Source organism: Quercus suber, unplaced genomic scaffold (assembly GCF_002906115.3).
Source record: "Quercus suber isolate HL8 unplaced genomic scaffold, Cork oak 2.0 scaffold_111, whole genome shotgun sequence".
NCBI lineage: Eukaryota > Viridiplantae > Streptophyta > Magnoliopsida > Fagales > Fagaceae > Quercus > Quercus suber.
The window spans coordinates 1,059,487-1,087,459 of NW_027069576.1; the positions used below are offsets into that span (position 1 = coordinate 1,059,487).

A 27,973-nucleotide genomic window follows, 5' to 3' on the forward strand; every position below is an offset into this window, starting at 1 on the left:
TTACTTACTTTTGAAGGATATTTAAATGTTAATTTTCAAAATTACAATGGAAAAACAATAACTCATTTTATTCAATGTCTCTATGGGGTATAAAGGAGGGGGGGGGGAATTCATTTATTCTCTTATTAACAATGAATAATAAAAGATTTCTTTTTTGGAATAAAATATATCCAATTAGTATTATTAGATAAAGATGTCGCAACCCTTTATTACTCTTACTCATTTTGGCATTACAAACACTTTTTCGTATCCCCATGAATCAGATAGTACTATGTTATTTCCTATGTTTGTATTAGGCATATTTACTTTCTTCGTTGGGTCCATGGGAATCCCTTTTAATCAATTCAATCAACAAAGAGTGGATTTGGATATATTATCAAAATTGTTAACTCCAAATATAAACCTTTTCATCAAAATTCAAACAATTCGGTGGATTGTTATGAATTTGTGACAAATGCAGGCTTTTGTTGAGTATAGCTTATCTCGGAATATTTATAGCGTCTTTTTTATATAAGCCTGTTTATTCATCTTTACAAAATTTTAACTATAAAAATTCATTTGTTAAAAGTGTTCCTAATAAAATAAAATTGTTTTGAAAAAATAAAATGTCATATATGATTGGTTAGATATCATGGCTGCATGGATGTTCTTTATGTAATATCTTAACTGATGCTATAAGAGCATTGGCTAAATTTACTCTTTTTTTTTTTTTTTTAAACGAATAATTGATGGAATTATGAATGAGGTTGGTATTACAAGTTTTTTTGTAAGAGAGGGTATCAAATATATAGGAGGTGGTCGAATTTATTCTTATCTTTTATTGTATTTATCTTATATATTTCTTTTTATTAATTTTAATTTTCTTTTTAAAATTTATAAATTTATAATAAGTTAGATAAGTTTATTTCTTTAAATATTTCTAACTTCGAATTTTCTTGATTGCCGTCTTGATAAGAAGTTTCATAAATGGGTCTATTTTTATAGCGTGTCTCTTTAAAGTGGAATCCATCCTTTGTTTTTTCCTTTCCATTCATTCAGATCTCTTCCGTTTCATCCATTTTTATTTTGTTTGGATCCTCGTTTCTTCCAAAAAAGAGAAAGAGAAGGATCTTCTTCAGTGGATTCCTCTTGTTCTTGTTTAGTCCCTTTGTTTCGGAAGTTGTTTCTATTCTACATCTATTTCTTCCTCACTTTCTCCCATCTTCTATTTTGAGGTTTCTTTTAGTTTCTTAGTAACAATGGGTGACGTTACTCTGCCTAAATAGTACACACAAGTAATAAATAAGAGAATACTAAATTCGAGCCATAGAATTTCTCAATTCTGACACAAGGTACTTATTAGATCTAATAAGTACATTAAATCTAATAGAATTTTTTCCTATATCCAGACTAATACCAATCCAACCCATTTCATGAATAAAATGTGACCAATTAACCAACAAACAAACTACTTGTTACAAATAATATCTTGTTGTTGCATCGAAACATATAAATGTTGACTAATCTGACTAACATTGAACTTGGTAAAATGAAATGGTTGAATAATTGAAAAATGAGATTATTCAAGAATACACATTGAATGCTAAGATTATGCATTGAATTTTTGGTAGTAGATCCATAATAAAAAAGTGTTTGCGATTGTTCCAGAAGAAATGAAACAAAGATACGGTAGAGCTAGGACAGTTATTGTATGAGGTCTATCCAATGCTAGATGCAGAGGCGCATAATAGATCGATATGAACATCATGAGCTGTCCCATAATAAAACCAGTTGTTGCTGATACTTTCTTCTCGATTCCTTCTTCTATAACCCGAGCTCGGAGAAGGAAGAGATAAGAGGGCCCTATGGAAAATGTGGTCAGAAATCCATAATAAAGTCCAACCACAACAACCGAATTGATTATCTTCATGCATAAGGATATTGGATTACCTAGAATAAAGATTTTAAAATCATCACAAACCTCCCTTTCTCTTTTCTATTGCAATTTCTAGATTATTATATGATGATTTTGAAACTTTCCATATATATAGAAATAGAAACAAATAGACTAGAAATGACATCTTTCATCTCAATGACACCAAAGGGATAGTAAATGAATGGAATTGGGACATGGATGGAATATAATGAAATAGAGCCACTTTGAGGTTCCCTATGAAACGAGGCATGGAACGGAGCCATTACAAAGAAGTTCTCAGAGTTACGAAGGAAACTTCAAGCTCATATTGGTCATGGGTTGAGAACAGGAATTGAACTCTATAAGATCAAATCTCCCGTTTTCCTCAATAGCTTAGTGTAGAGTGGTCGGCTGTAAACTGACTGGTCGTAGGTTCGAATCCTACTTGGGGAGATTTGATTCATTTCAAAAAAATTTAATTCATAATGAAAGGGTTTGCTTTAACCGTTAAGAGTAGGTAACCTGTTCCCTGTGTCTTTGTTTCTATTGCATTCTATCTCATCGTATCACATTCTATTCTGCAATATTGGGAATCACCGTCAATACCTCGGTGTAGGTCTAGGATAATCTTTTGTTCTGCAGTCTGGGGCTATTTATAACTAGCCAATTAAGAATTCTCAGATGTACTAGTACTAGCAAGTGCATTTTTGATGCAGTCATAGATTCTCCAAAAGGCCACAATTACCGCGAGCAAACATATTAATGAGGAAGAACGCATTTTTGCTGTTCTACTAATACTCGTATACTTGTACTTGCTCTGCTATTCTGCCCAAGCCCGGTTGAGGAAGAATTACGAGGTGTAAAACAAAAAAAAAATGCTGATTTAGGTATACATACTATATTTAATTAATACACCATTAAATTAACGATAAATAAAAGAAAAAGTAAGTCCATTACATTTTGATAAAATACCCACACCCAAGTTCCATAGCTTTGGGTCCGCTACCCCGATCATGATTTTCCTACCCCAGAGGTAAAGGCTCTTCCCTTTTTGGCTGGTTGTGGGCGAGGAGGGATTCGAACCCCCGACACCGTGGTTCATAGCCAAGTGCTCTAATTCTCTAAGCTACAAGCCCCACCTTGTCTCCACTGGATCTGTTCTTGGAGTACCCTAAAAAAAAAAAAAAAAAAAAGAACCTTTCCTCTCCCTAGCCATTTCGGGTTAAGAAGATGTGAAAGCGCCTCTCTCTCTGTAAGAACGGTACGTTCTGAGGCATGAAGCAAGAGAGAAGGGTTTCATAATTGGGGTTTTGAATAAGACAACATTTTCATTTTTTTTTTTCCTTTTCATATTGAAAAGTAATAAGAATGAGAGGTGTTAAACTTTTTATCATCTAGGCGTCAAGCTATTTTTTTGCAAGACCTCCCTTACAGTATTGTCACCGCAGTAGAGTTTAACCACCAAGTTCGGGATGGATTGGTGGGGTTCCTCTATGCCTAGGACACCAGAATATCGAACCATGAATGAATAAAGGCATGAGAGAAAACCATATTGGATAGTGATTGTGAGGCCCCAATTCTTGACTAGAGGGGACACCAAAGTCCTTTGCCCCTTTCTCTATCTATCCAAGGGATCGAAGGGCGGAGGCCTTTGGTTTTTTCATGTTGTCAAAGAGTTGAACAATGGTTTTTTGTGTTGTCAAAGAGTTGAACTATGAAAATGGATGGTGAGTGCCTGATTGAATTGATTGAGTCATGTAGGAACAAGGTTCAAGTTTACTGGCCTGTTAGGATGCCTCAACTACATGTATCATTGCACTTCCACTTGACACCTATCATAATGATAAACGACTCGTCTCGCTGTGACCTTCTCTTGAATTCTCAAAACTTCTGTCGCTCCATCCCCACAAGGGCAAAGAACCCATCACTATCTCGGCTGTGCTACCGAAGGCTCTGGGGAAGTCAGAATAGTAAATATCATTAAAAAAAAGAATATTTATTTAAAAATAAAGAAAAAATGAAGATTTTTATGCAATTTAATTTTGAAAGCTAAAAAGTGGTTAACTAAAATAGATATAATACTTTTTTGGGTTAAATTTGACTTAGGTTTGACACTTGGGTTTAGTGTGCTCTATTTTAGTTTAATATTTGCACAAAGTATATTTACTCTTGTTTCAAGAATAAGTTTCTCTCTTATTTAATTTCATCACAAACTAGATTATATATTCACACTCATTTTTTTTGTTGAACTTGCTCAATGGTGATATTTAATTAATTTTTTATTTTTTAAAGTAAATATCATTAATATATATTTTGTACTTTTTTTTTGTAAAACTATACTAAGAATTTATTTATATTACATTGTTCGAATCAAAGACTTGTTTTCAATTATGATTTTATAAACTAAATTGACAAATATAATTTTTTATCCAACTAATTATATAATTTTGCTAATAAATTGAAATTTTATCATTCTACAAATGAACATTTTGTAGCTATGATGCTAACTAGTGTTGCCCTTGACATAAATGGAAAAGATCTACTATGAGATTCAGTTCTAAACCTAGCCATACAGCTTTGGTAGAATACAGAAGGTACCAGTACATATGTTTCTCCTAGGCAGAACTATTTTCAATCGAAATTTTCACATAAAAACAATCAATTTATAAGGTAAGTTCAAGGACCAAAGATTCTTCCAATTGACACTTGGGGTTCTATCTTCTCATCATTTTCCATAAAGAAGAACTCTCTCTCTCTCTCTCTCTCTCTCTCTCTCTCTCTCTCTCTCTCTCTCTCCATGGCAAATGCCTTTGTTTTGGGTTGATAGCTTGTGTGCTCAATGGACAATATTAGTGTTGAAAATATTGAAAATGATCAAAATATAATGTGACTTCGAGACGTATTGGAAACACTTTCTTTAAAGTTATAATTACCCTCATTATAAAAAGTTAGTGATTGGGTTAAGAATAATTTACTTGTAGGATATAAAAAAGTAACCAATTGTTGATAAAAAAAATGTAAATTTTCTTCTAAGAGAATTGCTTACTAAAATTTCATCTTTCATTTTTGATATTTGATTATGATTCAAGTTCTTAATTCATAAACAATGAAAAGTTATGACTCTTCATTTAAATTGACACATTTTCTAAATAATATGGCTTTTTACAATAATTCATAACCTTTCAAAAAAATCAATTATCTTTTAAGTTTAGTTATTTCTGTATCTAAAAATAACTTCTACGAGTTATGATCTAATTCATCTCATCTTATTTTAATAAAATAAGAGTGAATTGTTTGATCTTCACACGTTTCACACACACGTGTCAAAGTGTTCTAGAGTACCATCCACCATATGTACTTGAGTGAATGTTCTAGAGCCAAACGTTCATAACTTCTCTGGATTATTTTGTTAGGTAGTGTTTGTGTTACTTTATAAACCACAAAAAGCTTCTTAAACTTTCAATTTAAGACACCCCTAAAACAAAAACCCACTTCATTCCTTCCCTGTCCCAATCTATAAAAGATAGGTTATTNGGACATGTGTATCTTTTTTGGAAAAAGGTGTATTATAGCCCATTAGTTTGAAGGAGAAAGATAAAAATCCTTAATTATGAACTATAATAATAATAATTTATTATCTTAACTCAAAATACTCCCTTCTCCCAATTTGTTTGTCTATTTGAAAAATCAAACTTTTTAAGAGAATACATTTATTGTCTGTCTATTTTATAAAAGAGAAATGTCTACAACATTTTTACAACATTTTTATAAAAATGTATAAGTTTACAAAACTACCCTTAAATAAATATATCAGTTTTTTTTTTTAAGAGTTATTTTTAATGAGGCAACTAAAAAGATGTCTCAATTAGATTGATTTTTTAAATATTTGTTAGTTTTCTTTTCAAATAGTTTTGAAAATAAAGTAGAGTTATAATAGAAAATTAGTAAATTAATGGCTTTTATTTTTAGAAATATGACAATATTTTTGGACATTTCAAAATGAATAGAGGACAAACAAACTGAGACAGAGCGAGTATAATAATAAGCATTATTGTACAACTCATAATTATGCTTTTACTAAAAAATATTATTCTTTAACCTACAAGCCAATGAGCTTAATACACAATTTTCAAAAGAAAGACATACATATGTCAATAATTCTTGGTTTGTAATAATATATTCATTGTGGTTGTACATATATTTTTAATATTTATGCATAGTTTGACATTAGATGCACTTTAATATGTGCCTTTGAGCATTTGTTAACAAAATTGATAATTTATATATTTATTATTATATGTTTGTTTATAGAACTACCTATTCTATTAATTATCTATTAATTAAAGAAAGATGGTTCATCAAGATTCTAATTAGGGTGGAAATATAAAATAAAATTTGACTTAATTTCTTTTAAAATAATAAAATATATATATATATATATATTAAAATATAGTAGTGTAAAATTGTGAGGTTTTGAAAACTTATGTGAAAAAAATATTACATGCCAACTAAAAGTCAGGTGCTTTTGTAGTTATATATATATATATATATAATATATATGTAGGTTCTGTTTTTGTTGCCTAAGCCCAAAAGAGATGGGTTAAAGGCCCAACGAACTCAGAACAATGAATTTGTAGAGAGTGGGTTGAAGGTTTAGGCGCTGACCGGCGTTTACGAAGCATGAACACCTTTATCTTTCATTGAAAAATACTTAGAACAATTTACAATTGGGGATGCTCCTCGGCCCATGGCCGAGGAGGCTTCTTCTTCCCCTTTCCCCTAGAGAAAGAGACCAAGCCCCCCTATACATTTTGCTCACAGTTCTTATATATGCCCATCTTCTTCCTCCTGTTGATCATCTATTGGCCTTCCTCCTGACCGCCTATCCCATCGAAGGTCATATCTGTGCTCAAGTGGTTCACCCTGATCGATGTCGCCCTGGCAAGGGGTTACATCCCATTAATGCGGCCAGAGGGTTAGGTGAACGTATTCAATGCCGAGGTGACGGTTCGCCCAGAGCTTGCCCTCTCCGCACCGAGGTCTCGGACGACCGAGGATAGGGTCATCCTCGGACCCATCGTGCGTCCTCGGCGTGGGCATCTGGGCCTGGGTTGAAGTGGGCCTTGGCTATTCGATTTTCTGGCCCCACAATAGCCCCTCAAAATCTTGCTGCATGCATCCTCGGGCGGGAGAAGGATTTTGACATCCTCGGCCTTACCCCTATCACCCCTCGTCAGTGCTGGGGCCCATTCACCTGCCAAGGGCACGTTGCTGACGCTTCGGAGCACGTAACTTGTCCATCATTAAATTCAGGCGGCTCTGTGCTCCCCACGTCAATGAGGCGTTACCCATCCAACGGTGGAGATTCGTCTGGCATTTATGAGTGGGAAAACCCGCATGGCTCCTCGATTTGGGGTATAAATACCCGTACGAACCGCTTCTTCCTATTCCTCATTTGTAATCTAGAATATTCGTGCACCCCTCCCGAGTTCAGCTACACTCTTACTAGCACCCCCAGCACAAAAGCCTGTCCGAGGAGCCCTTTCTCTTTCCTGTAAGTCGCTCTCTCTCTGGCCCCTCTTCTCTTTACCCTTTTTTCTACTTCGCTTGTTCTTTCTTAGTTCTTTTAGGCGTCTACTGGGATGGGTAGGTTTAAGAAATACGTCGATACTGAGGAGGCGATGGAGAAATTCATCGCCGACTATAAAATTCCCGGCAATGTGAATCTGAGACATTGTGAGGACGGGGAGTGGCGCATATACAGGCAGGAGGGCGAGGTGGTAATTCCCGTAGTCGCCTTCCTTGAAGGGGGGATGACGATCCCCATGGGGCCGGTGATGAGGGATTACCTCATGCACTTTCGGTTGGCCCCACCCAGTGTGGGATAAATGTCTTTAGGATTCTAAGCTGTGTGGACGCCCTGAATGAGAAGATGGGGCTGAGGTTGACCCACCATGACGTGAACTGGTGTTACAATCTTCAGCTTCTTAAGGGCAAGTCATATTACCTGAAGACGAGAGACAAGAGGGTGCGGCTCATTCAGTACCTCCCCGAGTCCAGCAAGGGGTTCTATGAGGATTTTCTAATTGTGTCAGGGGAGTGGCACGATGGCCTTCACTACCCAACAACAGAGGAACACTAGGTGGGGCAGTGGGAGACAAATAGGGTTTCAAGCTCATCTTTTTGTTTACCCCCTTTCTTTTTTACTAACGTCGTGGTGCTTTCCGTTTGCAGACCCGCACGCCTTCCAGCTTCACTTCCATCTGATTAACCGGAAGATTTGCAAAAGGTGCTGAGGGTGCCGGTGTACATAAATGAGGACGACAACCAGGTTAGGGCCGCCCACATAATTTTGGGTTATACACCTACCCAGAAATCGTTTCCGATTTCGAAGCACGTCATCCTCGCCAACGATCCTCGGCTCTAGAGGATTACTGTGATCGAGGACGGATTTTCGTTCCCCGAGGAGCCCTCCGACCAGGAAGCTGTCACAATAGCCGTACCCTCCTCTTCTCAACCGTTCGCTGAGGCAGCCGAGGAAGCTCCAGCGGGGGAAGGGACATGTTTGACGTTTTTGCCCAGCTGATCAGTCCGAGGACCCTTCCGGAGACTTGGGTGATCCCAACCTGACCGAAGCAGAACTCTTTGCTTCAGAAGCCATTCCTCGGCCGTCAATAGGTTACAAGAGGAAGCCACCACCAACTTACTGGACCTGCTTGAGGGCCAGCCGGGGGAGTCCAAACAGAAAACTCCTACTCCTCCTTCGAAGGCTAAGTCGACTTCCGCTCGGTAGAAGCTCCCTCCTTCTCCTTTTCAGACGCGCTCGCCCTCTGGGGCCATGCTGCTGGTCCTAAGAAGAAGAAGGATAAGGGTAAAAGGATCGTGGAGGATAGAACGGTGTCCTCACAGGAGGAGGATACTACTCTGCGGCTGTCCAAGCAACTTAAGATAAGCGACCAAGCTAGGAGAGGCAGGTCGTTGCCACCACCTCCCCCGAGGTCCAGGCTGGCTCCCAGCCCCGATGCTCCGTGGGAGCCTTTGAGGGATAACGCCTCCCTCAGGGATTTCAACGAGGGCGAAGGTACGCGCGTAGAAGACGCACTAGAGAGGAGCCTGCTGCTCCCGGCGGACATGGCTGAGCTTAACTCTTTGACGAGCGAGCAGATAGTTCATTGGTTTGCAAAAATAAATTCAATGCAGTGTGCAAGGTTTTTTTTTTTTTTTTGGAATAGTTGTGCATTGTTTGACTTTAGTTTTGAAAAAAAAAAACTGAAAATATTGTTTAATAGAGCATTAATAGCACATTAACTTATGTCCTTAGGGCATTAGTTAACAAAATCTGTAAATTATAAAGGAAAACAGTTAAAGGATTTCCTAAGGGTAATTAAGTTTTTTGATGACATTTTAAATTTCTCATTAAGGTAGTGTCAAAATTTTCCTAAAATGGTTTATTAATAATTACCCTAATGACACTCCTTTAGCATGATTTATATAGATATAAATAAATATTGTAACAAATAACTATTAATTATTAAAATAAATGTATATATAATAATAATTATCATAATAAATATCTATAAAAGTGCAATAATAAAAATAATTATTAATAGCTAACAGAATTTTCAAATTTCATATATATATATATATACAAAATAAAAGGGATGAGAAAATTTACATTTTTAGATAAAATTATCTTTTATTCAATTTTTCTGCACATTGTATGGGTTGTTGATTAGTATATTTTAATTTGAAAGATAATGTATTGAACAATATTCCATTGACTTGTTAGCTTTTCTAAATTAGTAATGCTACAAATATTACAAATTTTATTGCATTAACTTTCAAAACTGCAACAGAAAAAGTAATTAAGCAATTTTTTTATTGCTAAAACACACTCCATAAATTTTACTTATTGATTGTTTTAACCTCTGAAGTTTCAAATAAGTTCTTTATTTTCTTAATAAAAAAAAAATGAGTATTATTGGTTCCTCTACCCTCTGTTGATGTCTTTATTGTCTATATAGCAATGAACTCAGCTTAAACCGTGCATGCGCATGGTTTCTTGAAGAGAAGGTTGATGGAATTTTTCAAGCCTTATCAGCAACACGTCTTCAAGGATTAGGTGCTGTTGATCCAAAAAAAATTATTAATTATTAAAAAACCTAGTTTAAGGCAATTGCCCTGAAATATTAAAAAGGGCATTATTTATAGCACTTTCATCCAAAAGGTGCACCTCAAGCCCAGCGGTAAACATGCTTCATGCTTCAACGACCTAGTGTTGCTTCTGACGACACTGACCGCATAAGCATCCTTTCTTATTAGAAAACCATAAATCACATGCTTTATTAAAAAAAAAATAAATAAAAAAAGTAATAAAAATATAAACCCAGGCTATGGACTATTGTAAAGAGGCAGGGTTATCAATTGCCAATTAGCTACTGAAAGCTTGAAAATGTGTTAAAACACAAGAGTTGTTTAGACCCTTAAATTAAATTTACGGCTCAATTGATTTTACTCTAACTTAATACTAAGTGCGGAATAGAGTAAATGAAGTGTAATCAACCAATACTACTTTAGTGCATAAGCATGAACAACAAGTAATAAAAGTAAAGTACAAGAGTAAAGGAAGAGAGAAAGCAAACACAATATAACACGCCGATGTGTTATTGAAGAAGAAATCGAAGAACTTGGTGAAAAACCTCTCCGCCGCTCTCCAAGCGGTAAATCGATCCACTAGACAGTCAGTTGGGATACATGGGTTAGCAAAAGACCCTCCAAGCCTAATTTACCCGATGTACCTAAGCCCTCCAAACTCCTACTCCAACAAAACTTCTCGGAATCGTGTCTTATCTAGCTTTCTAGATCCCGCAATACGCCTAATTGCATCCACCAAGCCTCATTGGCTTCTTTTGGCAAATCCCCAAAGCTTCCCAAGCACCAAAACACTCTCTGCACTCTAAATAGGTGTGGTTTGTGTTTAGGTACAAATCTCCTCTCAAGGTATGACAATGGGAGAGGGAAGAAGAAGAGGCTACAATGATTTCTCTCTAAGGATGAGTAGCTCTCTTTCTAAAAGATGGGTGTGTGTGTGTTGTAGAAAACCTATCTAGGGTTTTTCTCTCTAAATGACCTCTTTTACATTTATGGGTAATAAGGGTATATGTAGTATGGGTGAAGGGTAAGAAAGTCACTCTAAAAAATCTTCCAGGCAGAATGTTTCATGACTACCTCGTAGGAAGACCTTACTCGCAAGATACTCGCGAAACTGATAGCCTGGCACGACTCTTCAGCTTCCAGTCGTGCTTCTAACGTGCCTTTTTTACGGGAACCCTTCTTGCGAACTTCTCGCGAGCTAGTCGTGAAATGCACTAATTCTTTAATTAAGCTTGAGTCTTCACCAACTTAATACTAAACCCAATACAATAAAATCCCACAAAATACAAAGAAATAAATTAAAGCAATTATAACACTTTTTGTCATGGAATAAAGCCAACATGAAACATAGTTATAAATCACAACTTTACAATCTCTATTTTTGGCTATTCTGTGACAAAAGACCCTATAACAGACTCTAGACTTAAAAGTGAGTTTGGGAACAATAGCAAAACTCACTCACAACTAAATTTAGAAGTTGTGACGCACTTGAAACATATATACCTATAACCTAAAACACTTACACAAAACGCATTAGACCCTCAAGGTAAATCAAGTGATAAAAGGACACGTGTAATGTAACAAGTAAAATGCAATCAAGCAAACATAATGTAAAACATATAAGCAACTTGATTATATACCAAAACAATCATATGGAAATGACCACAATGATCATATAGCAAAGCAAATGATCATCCGAACATGCAACCAATAAAGCACAATAGCATAAGGATAAAAGCATGTCCAACACATAAGCACGATGCGATGAGAGCAATAAAGCATATCAAAGCACCATAAAGCAACAAGAAAACAAGCATAAAGTAAATCAAGGTTTTCTCAAAAAAAGATGTCTTCTCCCCCTTGGTATATGCATCTCCCCTATGGCTTTCTCCCCCTACGAATGTGCATGAGGTAGAATTTTTCCCCCTATGAATGTGTACATGAGTCATATAGAAATGACGAAACACACCGGTATACTTTCTAGTATACTCTCCCCCTTTTTGTCTTGAATAGACAAATGAATCAAGAGGAAGGAGAGAAAGAAAGGAAGATTTGAACAAGGGTAAAAGATGATGCATGAGGAGTGCAAGATGAATGAGAAAATGAAGCTCAAATGCAAAATAAAATATCTTTTGTTAAAAAAATGCTACAAAGCATAAAGAACATGACATGCTAAGGATGATGAAACATGATATCAACCTAGGCATAATGTAGACACAAGAGCATGTTATATGAGTGAGTGCAAAACATATCATGTGTTAGAGTGTGTGCAGCAAGATGCATCAAGTGTGCATGTGTGATGCATGACTAATGCATTAGCAAGGCACTCAAGAGGCAAAGTGTAAAACACACCACCAATGATTAAAACATGATAAACATGAATAATTATGGTGATCCCCAAAGTTTGGTACTCATCAGAGTCCAAAACAACGAGAAAATGTCATTTAGGCATTTTATCAAACACTTAGAATGTACATACTACACATGTATGTTAAACAATGCATGAACATATGAAAATATTGCCTAAATACATGTTATTCTTGCCACAAGGGGCCAACATCCAAACCAAATCAACATTTAAAACATAGCCCAATCAAAAGGATTGACAAAAATTAGGTTTTCCAACTCCCATTTGAGAATATCCCAACTATGAACATAAAGCCGTCAAAAACATAATCTAAGGATAAAAAACAATGAAAGGAGTTAAAGATTACCTTAGAGATGTTAATGGAATGCAAAACACTTGAAATTAGTTGGGTTTTGATGTTGAAGCATTAAAATAAGGGTTTGGGAGAGGATGAGAGACGTTTAAAACAAAAGACTCAGAAAATGCCCTTTAAAAAGCTGATCTAGAAATTTTTGCGAGAAGCTTACTTGCGAAATTTTTCGCGGGTAAGTCTTACTCGCGAAATAGTCGCGAAACTCTCTATCCAAAGTTGAAAAAACATGAGATTTGTACCATTTATCTCCTAGTTGAGCTTACAAATGAAATGGGTCACGAAAATACTTGTAAAACATTTTTTTCACACAAAAACAACTTGAAAAACTTTGAAAATTGAAAAACTTTGAAAAACATGGGTGATACAAATCACTTCCAAAAGCAAACAATGAACAAAAATCTTTTTGGTTTGATCCACATATGGTTGAGCACACACACATCACATTTGAGCATGTACGATCACACAAATGAAATAAGCATTCATTGAACATTAAACTTGTGTGTTGTGTGTGTGGATCAAGTGTGGAATAGTCCTTAGTCTAGAGTGAAGTTTCAATGATCAATTCAATCGAGTCATACACAACTAATACTACGTTAAGTGATCTATCTCAATTATAGAAACTAGCCTCAAACCCGTGCGATGCACAGGAAAGCTATTGAAATGATACACATAATTGTATTTTCTCTAATTTATTCAAAATGAGGCACGTGCCTTTAAAAAATAGCAAAAACGAAAAGAAAAGAAAGAGGTTATTGAAGTAATGAAGTTTGATATAAGAGCGAGCCAATATGCCATAATTTTCATTTTATACAAATTATTACACTGTAATACTTTATACATATTAAGCATGCATTACTGCCATGTCTAAATATCAAAGCTTGTATAAGAAAGATTAAGGGCGTCAAAACTCAGAAAAAGTATTGGTCATATGGCACATCTGACATTCATCCTTTAGACAATTATATTAATGACATTGTAGTGTTCAATTGGTACATCAATTTATGTCCGTGCATAACATCATGTTTATGTTATTCCCAGTAAACTTTTATGATATGAAACATTGGCTACACTATACCATATAATCCTTCTAGATGAGGAAATAATTCTAGTAACAAAAACTCACTTCACATCCCAATAAATATAAAACTAATCTGATTAGTGATTATACATGGCTTCCACTTGTCATGAATGACAATGATCATTTATTGTATACATTGTATCACCATAAGTTGTAGTCTCTTTTTTAACCACAAGATAGGGAAAAGTTGAATCATGGTCTCAAAGTACAATAAAAGTGGTTTCCAAGCTCTTGGTAGAGTTCTTCCTTTCCCATGGTGACTTATATGCTCCCAAAAGTGTAGAGCTCACACGCCTTTAGGGAAAAAAAATCTTATTAATTTCCTCAAAGAAATAGAAAAGAAAATTTCCTCTTAATAAATTAAATAATCTCTTTCTCTAGTTTCACCATTCAAAAGTTGAATTTAGTAAATAATCATATAACCAATTACTGCACAAAAATAAAACTGGCAATGTCATCTTCATCTAACACATATACTAGGTAACTTTAATACAATACTTTATTATGTTAATAATGAAAATCTATACAATGCTAACAAAAGAGTTATAAAAAAGATAAAGATAGAGATAATTTAGTACAAAGAAAAAAGAAGAAGGACTTAAAAAAATATCACAGTCAGAGTAAATCTTTTCCTTTCACTTATGGCTCAATTTACCTGAAATTTCATGGAATTAAATAGCTAAACATAGTGATAAGTTACTGAATTACATGCTCTTTCTAAAAAGAATTTGACTTAAATAATGTAGTATATTTAAGCATATAGTGTCTCAAAAAAGAATTTGACTTTAAGCAACAACAACACCAGCAATTATGCAGCTATTTAAGCCTTCAGCAACAGCACCAACATGAGTTATGCAGCAACTTAAGTTGAGCATTATTGCCACCAATCATAAGCATTGGTTCAGCCATCATAAATCGTGAAAATCAGTCTCATTCTGGTAAAAACCTGAACATAGAAAATCATTGCATCAAATCAAATCTAATCTTTGCCAAACTCAAGGAGAATATTATGCAATAATAAATCATGACAGATCATATTTAACCCCACCCTCTAATTTCATAGTGATTACAAAATTAAGAAAACAATTATAATATATGAAGTACATTACTAATTACATAAAAACAAAAGGAAAATATAAAACAAACTGATACAAACCCAGAGGAGAAAGAAGAAACGGAACAAAGTGGTAGATTTTTAAGTGGGGAGTTTTCCTACATGTTGCAATGGCCTTAATTGCAGAGAAAGGTTTAAACCCTCCTATCATTGACCTTCTTAACCAAAGAGGAAAACTTACTGTTAGCAGTCGTGGCGAGTCAGTGGTGGGAGGGTACACATTGGCAGAAAGCTGGCTTGACAGAGGGGCTGACCTTTATATTTCTATCTCCCTCTCTCTTTATTTATCTCATTTTGTTCTATGTTTAAATTTTATTAACAGTTTTCGGCTCTCGTTTTAAGGTTTTTTTTTTTTTTTTAAAATAAAGTGTGGATCGGTAGATTTTAATGATTAGGAGTGTAGATATTGAAAAATTCAACTGCTAAGGAAAAGAAATTGTAGTAAATAATAGACAACAGAAACTGTATTTGAGGAAGGAAAAGTATTTGTTGAGGATAATTAACAATGTTATGCTTAAACTTAAGTATATGGTGTTGCAAAGAAGCGGAATAGAATTCTTTCAAATATCCAAAACAAACAAAACGCTAAGAAAAAACCAAATTGTAACTGAAAACCCTTAATCAAAACCATAAATAACCGAAATTCCTAGATCAAAACAAAGCAAATACCCAAACTGCCAAACATAAATCATAGTTATCGCAAAATTTTGGTTTTTTCTTTTAAAAATTTAAATAAAATCAAAAAACAAAGAAAGGAAAAATAAATAAATAAAAACTCACCTTGTAGTAGTGTACTGCTAGTTGAGGGAAGCCAATTTTTTGGTGGTTAGAGTCCGATGGTGGTGCTGGTCTTAGATGTCTCCCTATCTCCCCTTATGCATACGTTTTTTACATTTAATGCCAAACGGTAGGAAAAACAATGGCAGAACCCATCTATTTTTTGAAAGGGCTCAAAGAACAACGGTTAACAATTCAAATTTTAGATAGTTTAAAACAGAAATGTATATATATTGGAGATTTAATATGATAATTCGTAAACTAAATGCAGTGGTGAGAAGTTTAAGGGAAAAAGACTATTTGATGTAAAAAAAGAGTGCTGGCCTTTGAAAAATAATGTTGCAGAGAAGAGATGAGGCAGAGCAGCAAATCATATTGCAATTGTAGTTAACGATTACATTGTCCTCGTTAGCTTGAATATGAATATCAAGATCAAAAACTTAGGTAAATAATTCCTTAATATGTAGTAACATAGAGTTTAACAAAATCTTCATTCTAAACTTCAAATTTGGCTAATAAAATCAATCTGTAAAGAAAAAAGCTTGCTAAAACATGCAAATCAGAATCAATTCAAACACAAATACACTAAATGGATAGAATCTAATACAAATTATGAGATTAGTACAAGGGAAATCAAACCATCCTAACCTATCAGTTTGTTCTAGCAACTCTTCTTGGAAGTTACCCAAGTGTTGTAATTGACAAAGATCTCAACAAATCTGTAATTTCAATAGAATTACAGGGTCAGAATTAAGCTTTCAAATTTAACAATTAAAATCAAGGGTGACACTCCCAATATCTTCAAAACATAAGGCAAATATGATAAATTAGGTTTACAAATTAGGTATAAAATATTAAATTATATGAAATAAAATTCTTGGTAAATTAACTTAATAACTAAATAGAATAGATTCAAAATAACATAAGAAAGGCAGAATTTTTTACTAATAAACAAATTTTACAAATTAACAAAACAAAACTCACAAACATAATAATAAAATGATGCTAAAATACATTCATAACTGATTGTGCATGATGTGTGGAGAGAAAAACTTCATCTTTCTTTGAATTAGAAGGTGAAATCCAAAGTCAAAACAACCTAAATGTACAAATTCGATCCCCATCCAAAATACCCAAAACAAAACTATTCCTAACCAAAAAACCTAAATCATAACCGACTAAATCATAATACCCACATGTAAATCATAATTAATACCTAAATTTCAAAAATAAAAAATAGAACATAACTCTATCTCTACCTTTTCATAGCAACCATCATATAAGGGTTGAAAATAAAAGAAAGAAAGAAGAGAAGGAAAAAAAAAATGAAATAAAATTCAGAGAATGAAATTGAAATGCTTGACGTTTTAAAGTCATGATCTTTCCAGTTTTTTAATTTGTTAAGATTAGAAACGGAAGTATAAAATTAAGATCAATATTTTTAGTGATTTCTGTAATCCAAAATAGGGAAAAAAAACACAAAAAACAAAAGAAAATATCCAAAAATTGAGAAAACAAACATTTTCATGGAGAACCCAAAAACCAAAAACAAAAAGGAATCAAAACCAAAAGCAAATCTAAACCTATCCAACAAAGAACACTCCATATAAAGTAATATTTCATATCCAAATCTAAAAAAATGGAGAAAAATGTACCGGAGCCGGTTCGACGAATCGCTCAGTTGCAAAGAAACGCCAAATCACTTGGCACGACGGGTCTTCTTCTGAATATTGGAACCAGGGATCCACATCAACAACATCCCCTACTACAGGCAATGGCTACGGTGCTCTTTGAATCCTCACAGTACGTCACATCGGAATCGACGGTGGTTACAGAATGCTGATCGGAAGCCTCATCGATTGGTTCTTCCTCTTCTTCTTCTTCGAGGCGATCTGGTGGGCGTGACAGTAGTAGTAGTAGTAGTGTCATCATCTAGGGTTTGTTTAGGGCTTTTTCTGTAGTAGTAGTAGTAGGGTTGAAGCTAAGTTGGTCTGATGAATCGGTGGCCATTGTGTGAGAGAATTGGAGATTGCATGAGAATGACACCTCTGATCGCTTACTTCTTTCTCATCTAAGTTTTGGATTTTGATTTTGGGTTTCTGAGAAGAGAGAGGAGTTGCGGGTTTCAATTTTAGTGTTTAGAAGAGAATTGGTTTTGTTTTAAGCGGTTAGTTTCTTTTTATACCAAGAGGCTCCCAAATAGTGTTTTACCATTGTGAAACATGGTAATTTGTCACTTTTTAACTTAAACGTGGTAGAATTAAAGGGGTCATTTTTCCTAACATGGCAGCACCTCTTTAAAGCTTCTACTATTATATATAGTATTAGATGAACATATATGGCCTCCCACAAGAGAATGATTACAAAACAAAGAAGCTTTTCATTTGACTTCTGTATAAATCATAACATTTGATCCTTTTTGGATAATACATCTCTTTTTGAGATCAATGCTTGAAATTTTTGATATTTTAACATTAAGAGTTAGCCTTTGGCTTTTTGAGCACCATACATTTCATTAGAAAAGTCACTTTCCCTTTTTCCTAGTCAAATACTAGTATGTGTGACAGACTTTTGTAACTCAATATCTTTTTTCATTTGGAGATTTACATTTGGTGAGCTCTATTGCAAAAACATAAAAGAAAAAATGTGGGAAGTATTATAGGCATAAGTCTATGCAAGTATCAAGACCATCAAGACTGTTAATCAATCATTCATGACAAGCTTGAAGATCTATTTACAACAATTGCACATAGTTTTCAAGATTTCTCTCACACAGATATATGTGCATACAAAACAAGCTAAGCTTGAAAATGCACTACGCCAATAGTACGAAGGTACTAGGCCAAACTCACATGTGATATACACAACACAAGCGATCAAACTTTTTGAAGATTTTTTTTCAATTTTTATGGGTTTTTGAATTTTTGAACACACTAAAAAATAAACCAAATAAAGTAAGATCAACAAAAACAGGTACAAACTAAAATAAGTAAAAGAACCGTGCTATAAACCAGAAGCAATTAACACAAAGTGAATTATGCATGTCGTGATGCATGAACATATGCGCCTAAACATCAGAAGAATTAATGCATGGACATGTTATAATGCTTATGTATGAGTATCCTTCACCCACACGACATGTGCATTTGGGGTGATATCCCTATTGGATTGGGTACGAGTGTTGTGGCATTCAAACCTTTTGGAGAAGCTTGCCAAACAGGTGGTGAATGCATCAATCACTTTCATTACATCCATCACACCAAAGTCACCATCTTGACCACTTGATTACTATAAGGTTGAATTTAATCAACCATTATGTTGGCTTTATTCTGTGCCAAATTTGCTTATAATTTAGCAATTGGTAACCGTATATTTAGGTGGGAATCATGTAAGGGTAGTGAGTGAGAGAGTGTGAAGAAATACTCAAGATTGTGCAAGGATGCAGAGACTCGCAGCTAGGACTCGCAGGTGACTCGCGACTAGCAAGCCACCCACTGTAGCACACGAGTGAAGCATGTAGAGAAGATGAACAGTCACGCCAACTGGAGCACTACAGGACAAAAAGTCCAGCTTGGCCATTCTATTATCTCGCGGCTTGAACTTGTGACTCAGTTAAGTTGTGAGGCCAAGCTGCCAGCCAGCTCTGTTTTGAAAAACCTGACTCTTCGCATTCCACTCTCACTACAGTATAAATGCCCCTCATACCCACGAAATATAGAGAGCTTTCAAAGAGAATTTTGAGAGAGAAACCCTAGAGAAAAAAAAGAATAATTCATCCACAATCTTTACATAGAGACTCTTCAAATTCCTCTACTCTCATCTTCTCTATTGTTACATCCTTAAGAGGTTCTTACCTAAATCCTTTTCTCACCATACCTACATTTGTGAAAAGGCTATTTGGTGCTTTGGGAAGCATTTAGGAAGGGACCAATGGTTATTGGTTGATGCTATAGGCTACAGTGGAATCCAGTAAGCTAAAGAAGACAAAGGTTTGGCTTAACCTTGTTGGAGCAAGAAGTTTGGAGGGCTTAGGTACATTGGATAGATTAGGCTTGGAGAGTCTTTTGCTGTTCATGTATCCCAACTTCATTCTTTAGTGGATTATTAATTGCTTGGAGAGTGGCGAAGAGGTTTTACGTTGAGGGTTTCGGTTTCCTCTTCGAAAACACATCGTTGTGTTGTCCTTGTGTTTGCATCTCTCTTCCCTTAATCTTTTCCATTTAATTTGTGTTGTGGGTGTAATTTTATTTGGTTTAGATTATTTATCAATTTTGGTATAAGCTTATAATCATTTTCCACACATACATTGTTTGATATTAAGCTTGAATTGGTAATTTGTAAATTGGGAGTCTAAATGTTCATAATGGTTTATACACTATTTGAACATTCAATTGCTCAACAGCCCAATTCATTTTGTCATTTCTTGGTCCTCTTGACTTCTGATCACTTGCATTATTCAATGCCCTCAGCTTATGATAATTTGGTCTGGTGTGTCCTCGAAGTCCATAGTGATAACAGAAATGTTGAATTCCCAGACCTCTTTGTGATTTTGGAAGTGATTTCCCTTTGGCTTCAGACCTAACCACTGATTGGTTATGAGGCTTATTCAACACCCATTGGTTAGCCACATTTCTATTTTTCACCACCTTTACTTTCTCAGCAGTAGTGACAACTTCTTTCAATTCTTTGGCTTTCACAAACTTAACTTCCTTGGATATATTGACAGACAAACTACTCTCTCCAGTATATCCCAATCCGGTTTTGTCGGAGAAAGGTTTTTGATGAGAAAAGACTTCATCAAGCTTCTTGGAGGAGACTTGCTCTATTTTAGCATTGGCTTGAACCACCTCAAGCTCAAGGAATTTTATCTTTGAGTAGGCTTCGGTTAGCTCTCCATTCAACGTCTCTATTTCACATTTGGCCTCCTTATATCGCACTAGGAGACTTCTATAATCCTCCTCTGCCTTCTTCATCTTTTTAACGGCTGCCTTGGCCACTCTTGTATTTTCTCCTAACTTCTCAAGAAGGGAATTATAGTTTTCTTGAAGCTCCACTGCACTTTCATCTTCTTTAGCATCAGATTCTTCTAGTACTCCCATTGACTCCACTTCACCATGTTCACTGGGCTCTTCCACTAGCAAACTCAAGTCCTCTGAGGACTCAACATGAGAAATAGTCATAAAAGCAAAGTAATTCCCTTCTCTATCACAACTCTCTTCTGAATCCAAATCACAAAGTGTTGTCGCATACGCCTTGCCCTTCTCTCTTAGGTAGTTAGGACACTCTTTCTTAAGATGTCCATGGCCATTGCATTCATAACACACAATGCCTTGAAGGGATTGAGAGTCCTTCCCATCTTTCTTCTTAAACTCCTTCCTATCACCTTTGGAGGATGAAAACTTCCATCTGTTGAATGGTTTCCCACTATTCTTCATCTTCAGAAATTTTTAGAAGTTCTTTGCAAGAAATGCTACCTCCTTCTCCACATCATCTCCTTTGGAGGAATCATCCATTCTCTCGGTGATGGTTTTAAGAGCAAGAGATTTACTCGAATTATGAGAAGGCAGTCCCAACTCATATGTTTGGAGAGATCCAATGAGCTCTTTGATTTTGATCTTATCCAAATATTTACTTTCCTCTATAGTTGTGACTTTTGCTTGGAAGCTCTCTGGCAATGATCAAAGGATTTTCCTCACTATCTTTGAGTTCTCCGTTTTCTCACCCAAGTTGAACTTGCCAATAACCACCTCATTCAACTTGCTATAGAATGAGTCAAATGACTCTTCTTCACTCATTTTCAGCTCTTCAAACCGAATGGTTAGCATCTGCAACTTAGTATCTTTCACCTTCTTCGTGCCTTCATAGGTGGTCTCCAATATCTCTCAAGCTTCCTTGGCAACTGTTACGTGAGAAATCCTGTGAAACTCATCTGGAGAAACACCATGAAAAATTGCATTCTAAACTTTACTGTTAGAATTAGCTGTTGCAAGGGTTGCCTAATCTCAATTGGATTTAACGGCCTTCGGCCTAGTCCATCATACTTCTACGGCATCCCAAACAATATCATCAATTGAACATAAGAATGCCCTCTTCAGACTTTCTAAAAGGCATAGTTGATATCATCAAAATATGGTGGAACATTTAAAGATTGAGACTGGTCCATCTTAAATAGGGTCAAGGATCACACTAAGGTAATTAAACCACAACTAGTGAACCCACTCTGATACCAATTGAAAGCTCGAAAATGTGTTAAAACACAAGTATTTCTTAACCCCTAAATTAAATTTACGGCTTAATTGATTTTACTCTAACTTAATACTAAGTGCGGAATAGAGTAAATGAAGCGCAATCAACTTATACGACTCTAGGGCATAAGCGTGAATAACAAGCATTAAAAGTAAAGCACAGTAGTAAGGGAAGAGAGAGTGCAAATAAAAGATAACACGTCGATGTGTTATAGGAAACCAAAGAACTCGATGAAAAACCTCTCCGCCACCCTCCAAGTGGCAAATTGATCCACTAAACAATCAGTTGGGATACATGGGTTAGCAAGAGACCTTCCAAGCCCAATCTACCCGATGTACCTAAGCCCTCCAATCTCCTACTCCAACAAGGCTTCTTGGAACCATGTCTTGTCTAGCTTTCCGGATCCTGCAATATGCTCGATTGCATCCACCAAGCCTCACCGGCTTCTTTTGGTAAATCCTCAAAGCTTCCCAAACTCTAAAACACTCTTTACACTCTGAATAGGTGTGGTTTGTGTTTGGGTACAAATCTCCTCTCAAGGTAAGCCAATGAGAGAGGGAAGGAGAAGCTGTTACAATGATTTCTCTCTAAGGATGAGTAGCTCTCTCTCTAAAAGATGGGTGTGTGTGTGTTGTAGAAAACCTATCTATGGTTTTTCTCTCTGAATGGCCTCCTTTACATTTGTGGGTAATGAGGATATATATAATATGGATGAAGGGTAAGAAAGTCACTCTAAAAAATCTTCTAAGCAGAATGTTTCGCGACTACCTCGCGGGAAGGCCTTACTTGCGAGATACTCGTGAAACTGACAGCTTGGCATGACTCTTTAGCTTCTAGTCATATGCTTCTCACATGCCCTTTTCGTGGGAACCCTTCTCATGAACTTCTCGCAAGCTAGTTGCGAAATGCGCTGATTCTTCAATTAAGCTTAAGTCTTCACCAACTTAATACTAAACTCAATACAATAAAATTCAACAAAATACAAGGAAATAAATTAAAGCAATTACAGCACTTTTTGTTATGGAATAAAGCCAACATGAAACATAGTTGTAAATCACAACTTTACAACTACCAAATACACTATACAGTCTTCTTTTTGTTAAAATTCTCTTTCTATAATAAAAAGACACAAACTAAATAACTGATATAAAAAATTTAAAAAATAATCATTAATATCATAATTTTGACTAAATTTTCTATTTAATTACTGGGCAGGAAAAGTTAAACTTTCCCTATGTTCAAAAAATTCATTATAAGATGCCATGTTTACCAAGCATGTTTGAAATACTGAATAAGTGTATTGTATTTCACAAGTAATAGAATATACATGAGTGCTTTTATATAGGAGGCAAAGTGTGTAGTACAAGTGTGTTATACAAGTAAACAATTTGGTTAAGATACTTCTCATATGACACTTCTTCCCCTTATGGGTACTTCTCACATGACATCTTGGTTAAGGTTTAATACCCATCTAGGAAATCACAAAGTCACAATCACCAACAAATAAAGTAAGAGCAAGGAAATAAATGTACACAACCACATAAATAAAGGGCTAGGAATTTAAAGTAAAAAAATTAAAAGACAGGTAGTAAAAAGAGCAATTTCATAAATAGAATGTATGGTATTACAAAGTAAAAATGAGAAAAGGGATGGGTGTAGCTAGATGGAAGCTACCCCAACCCTAAACATCTTACCCACTTACCACAAAGGTCACAATAAAAGGAAAGGGGCTAAAATTTTGGGAGGGGTTTCCCAAAGAGAGGAGAGAGAAATTGTTTACAGAATTTTTCTAGGTTTTTTTTTCCTTCTAATTTTCTAATTTTTTCCCTAAAAATCTATTTCCCAGTCTCCAAAAACTTGTTATTTTACAAAAATAAAAAATAACAAAAGGGGGTGGAGGCTATGTGTTAGTATTCAAAATACAGTATCGACAGTGTGCAATGCATGGGAAAGTTCAATAAAAGATGATTTTATCTGAAAAAAAATGAATTCTCTTTCCCTTTTATTTTGTATAGAAATACAAAATTTGATAATTATGGTAGTTATTAATAAGTATTTATTATTATTGTGTTTTTAGAGATATTTAGTATGCGTTTGGGACAAGCTAAAAATTTAAGCTTATTTGTAATTTCAGCTTATTTTTGCTACTATTCATGATTCCGATTGCAGTCTTTGGTACTATTCATGAGTCACACTATACTATTTAGCTAAGTTTTACCTTTATCTACAGTACTTTCAGCAAAAAATTTCAATTTCAACTTGTAAGGTTGAATTTATTCAATCATTTTATTGACTTTATTCCGTGCCAAATTTGCTTGTAATTCAGTATTTAGAAACCCTGTATTTAGGTGGGAATCATGTAAGGGTAGTATGTGACAGAGTGTGAAGAAAAGTTTAAGAGTCTCCACTCAAGAAGGGGCTCGCGATTGGATCTCGTGACTGGTGAGTTGCCAAAGGTGGCAGACGTGTGAAGCATGCAGGGGAGCTAAAGAGTCACGCCAGCTGTTGCACTACAGGATAAAACTTCTAGTCTAGCCAGCCTATTAGCTCGTGACTCAAACTCGCGACTCATTCCAGTCACGAGCTCAAGTCGCCAGAACACCCTATTTGTTACAAAACTGACTCTTTGCACTCCATACACACCCCACTATAATACCCCTTATAGCCACGTATTATAGAGAGTTTCCATAGAGAATTTTGAGAGAGAACCCTTATAGAAAAATACGATTGACTCATCCACAATCTTCATCTTTTTATTTTCCAAATTCCTTTACTTTTACCCTCTCTATTAATACATCATTGAGAGGTACATTAGCCACACCCTTATCTCACCATACCTATATCTGTGAGAAGGCTTTTTGGTGCTTGGAAAGTAGTTACGAAGGGACCAATTCACTTTGGTTGATGCAATGGGCTATTGCAGGATCCAGTAAGTTAGAGAAGATAAGGTTCGGCATAATCCTATTGGAGCAAGAAGCTTGGAGGGCTTAGGTGCACTGGGTAGATTAGGCTTGGAAGGTCTTCTGCTATTCATATATCCCAACTTTATTCTCCAGTGGATTATTGACCAGTTGGAGGGCGGCGAAGAGGTTTTATGCTGAGGACTTTGGTTTCCTCTTTGATAACACATCGATGTGTTGTCTTTGTGTTTGCATCTCTTTTCCCTTAATCTTTGCCTTTTAATTACTGTTGTGGTTGTGATTAATTTTGATTTAGATTGTTTTACCAATTTAGTTTTAGATTATTTTCATATTCCGCACATATATTGTTTGATTATAAGCTTGTGTTAGTATTTTGTAAATTGGGAGTCTAAACGTTCACAGGTGTTTTACACACATATTGAACATTCACAGCTAAAAAAGTTGTTCCCAAATAGACACTTATTATGATAATTATTATAAACATGCATTTATCATAATAATTAATAGGCATTTATTACAATATTTATTCATATATAATTTATGGCTTTTATTACTAATGGCCTAAGGGCACTCTTTAAAGTATACTTAATGGTCTATTAATTAGTGTTTGGGTAAACTATGCATTAGTAGAGCATAAAGAAGAAAACAAAGCATGAGTCAAGAGAGTTATATTCTATTTGACATGTATAGCTATAAAAACAAAAGGAATGTACATTTTAAGTGCAACCCAATACTTTCTCAAAACAATGGGAAAAAAAATGAATCAAAGAACAATATCCCAATTTTCAATTTTTTGGCTTGTTATTATCTTAACCTTTGGCATAAGTAGTGCATTTACAGTGGTATCCAAACTTTTTGGAAGGAATTATTGGGAAATTTAGACCTCGGTTGATAGAATTAATAAGTTTTAAACCAAAATTGTTAATTAAATTTATTATGAATCAAACTTGTTAAAACAAACAAACATCAATATCATGTCAAAATCATGTAGCGGAAAAATAAATAAGACAAGATATAATGACCTAGGAAAACTAATGAAACCAACTAGTTTCACAATAAAAAACCCAGAGGGAAACCTTCCCGAAAAGCAATCTACTATAGTAAAGAGAAGTTTCATATCTAGTACAAAACCTTTGTCCCTAGATTCTACAATTCTCGTAGATGAACTCACAGTAGAAACCTTTTACCGCTTCAGAACCTCTGAACTCTTCAATATATGAACGCCACCCTTTTTGTTGCATGGATCCCAGTACGTGACTAACTCCTTTGCACGAATCCCAGTACGTGACTCACTCACCAACTTAAGGAAGAAGAATGTTGGTTGCAAAGTTCTTCACTTCATCAACAATGAAGATCAAGAAGCACTTGGTTACAAAACCCTAAGGTGCAAAGACGCAGTAGCTTCTTTTAAAGAGAATAAGGCATCGGTCACCTTTTGCTTATGTTCTCCTCGTATTCTCTTATGTGACGGCCTCTAAAATAAGCCTTATATAGGTCTAGGGTTGTGAGAAAAGAAACCCTACACAAATACATAAGCCTGGCCCAAAAACAAAAATCTGAATTCCTGTAACCTCGATAGATAGCAGGTGTTGAGCAGGTGTCGAGGTTTAATGAATCTCAACAGATACAACTATTAAGAAGGTGTCGAGCAGGTGTCGAGGGGACGGAAGCTTTCTCGATCATCCAATCTTCATGGTCCAACCAACATGGCTTTAATACTAGACTTGAACAACATGTTTTTTGAAGTATTAAACACATCCTAGATCAACCCAATTACAAGTAAAATGTGTTTTGTCAAAGGATTAGCCAACTACATAAAAAAAACGACATATGTTCCTAACAAGTGAACCACATATGTCCTAACAGGAACTATGTACGAATTTTCAACGAGTTTGACAACGAATTGCTTTTCTTCCATTGTAAATCTAAAGATGATGATCTCGGCCTCAGAAATCTTCAGCCTGGCACATATTGGGAATTCTCTTTTCACCAAAGAGTTTTTGGCACAACACTCTACTTCTGCAGTTTTTGGTACACTAACTCCTCCAAAATTAAGTTTCATGCAGTTTTTGATGTATATAGAGAATCTACAAAATTCTTGAACAAAAGAGGATGGACTATACTTATATAATTTTCAAAAGGGAACGGCTGTGAAGATGCATGATTGGGAAATAGGATTACAAATACAAAGGTGATAAATGATGTATGAAGGAAAATCTTTTTGGCTGTGTGCACTTAAACAGCCATGCTTAATTCCTTTCCATGCATAATTAATAAAAGCGAAATCATTTTTTTTTCCTGGCCATTTTTTTGTTATTTTTTCTAAAAATCTTAGATGTCTCCAATTTTGAAACTCTTACTAGATTGTTTAAGTTTTATTGTAAATTATTATATGAATGATGCCCCCTAGGTGCTTGATGAAATCGTACTCACATTGACATGAACTTGGGTTGGAATTTTTTCTTAAACTTTTTTTTTTTTTTTTTTGTGTTTTTTTCCTGTGAAGTATACAAATTTTCGTTCAAAGTCCGTGTTAATGGAAACTCAACCAACATTTAACCCATACTCTGCTAAAAGGTAGAAAATCATGGATCTATTATATTCTACAATGAATCAAAAACAGGGGTTCAAATAATGGTTCGATTAATCTCTATTATGTACTAGGGGTTCAAATAATGGTAAGATTATTAAATTCACTATTTTTGAATTATTAATTTATCATTAGGTGAAACTTTGATCCTACCTATCATATATTTTTCACTTATTTCAATTTGAGGTTTACTCATTTTCTCACAAAAGTTGTGCATTTTAGAACTCTACTAATATGGTTAGAAAAGTCATAAGGCTAGCTCTAAAAAATGAATATTGAAATAGCATTGAAATCATAAGTTTGTATGTGGATTTGTTTATGTTTTAGATATTACCTTATGAAAATTTTGACCATATTAGTAGTTAATGTGCAATTTTTGTGAAAAAATGTGTAAACCTCAAATTGAAATAATTGAAAAATATATGATACGAAGCCAAAAAAAAAATAATAATAATAATAACAAAAAAAAAAAAAAAAAA

At 34.9% G+C, this 27,973-nt stretch overlaps 2 protein-coding genes, 1 long non-coding RNA gene and 1 other non-coding gene across 6 annotated transcripts; 1 reads left to right on the forward strand and 3 right to left on the reverse strand.

Moving 5' to 3' along the window:
* Window positions 1-1,388: 1,388 nt before the first annotated feature.
* On the reverse strand, window positions 1,389-2,178 carry LOC136068360 (uncharacterized mitochondrial protein AtMg00370-like). Its single transcript, XM_065775413.1, is given in 4 exon segments — window positions 1,389-1,622; window positions 1,625-1,654; window positions 1,657-1,975; window positions 2,059-2,178. Coding segments are annotated over 4 exon segments (660 nt in total). The 3' UTR covers window positions 1,389-1,431.
* A 98-nt stretch (window positions 2,179-2,276) lies between these two features.
* TRNAY-GUA (transfer RNA tyrosine (anticodon GUA)) lies at window positions 2,277-2,347 on the forward strand. Its single transcript has one exon. It is a non-coding gene; the product is annotated as a tRNA-Tyr (tRNA).
* An 11,550-nt stretch (window positions 2,348-13,897) lies between these two features.
* On the reverse strand, window positions 13,898-17,882 carry LOC111998400 (uncharacterized). 3 transcript variants are annotated; one of them, XR_002881459.2, is made up of 3 exons: window positions 17,393-17,882; window positions 16,386-16,456; window positions 13,898-15,893 (listed from the first exon to the last, which is right to left on the reverse strand). It is a non-coding gene; the product is annotated as an uncharacterized LOC111998400 (long non-coding RNA). The 3 variants fall into 3 exon arrangements; XR_010629730.1 differs by having other exon boundaries at window positions 13,898-16,456; XR_010629731.1 differs by lacking the exon at window positions 17,393-17,882 and adding an exon at window positions 16,761-17,386 and having other exon boundaries at window positions 13,898-16,456.
* A 2,213-nt stretch (window positions 17,883-20,095) lies between these two features.
* On the reverse strand, window positions 20,096-21,172 carry LOC136068361 (uncharacterized). The gene has a single exon (XM_065775414.1). It carries the CDS (start codon window positions 21,170-21,172, stop codon window positions 20,096-20,098), a length of 1,077 nt encoding a protein of 358 aa, XP_065631486.1.
* Window positions 21,173-27,973: the final 6,801 nt, after the last annotated feature.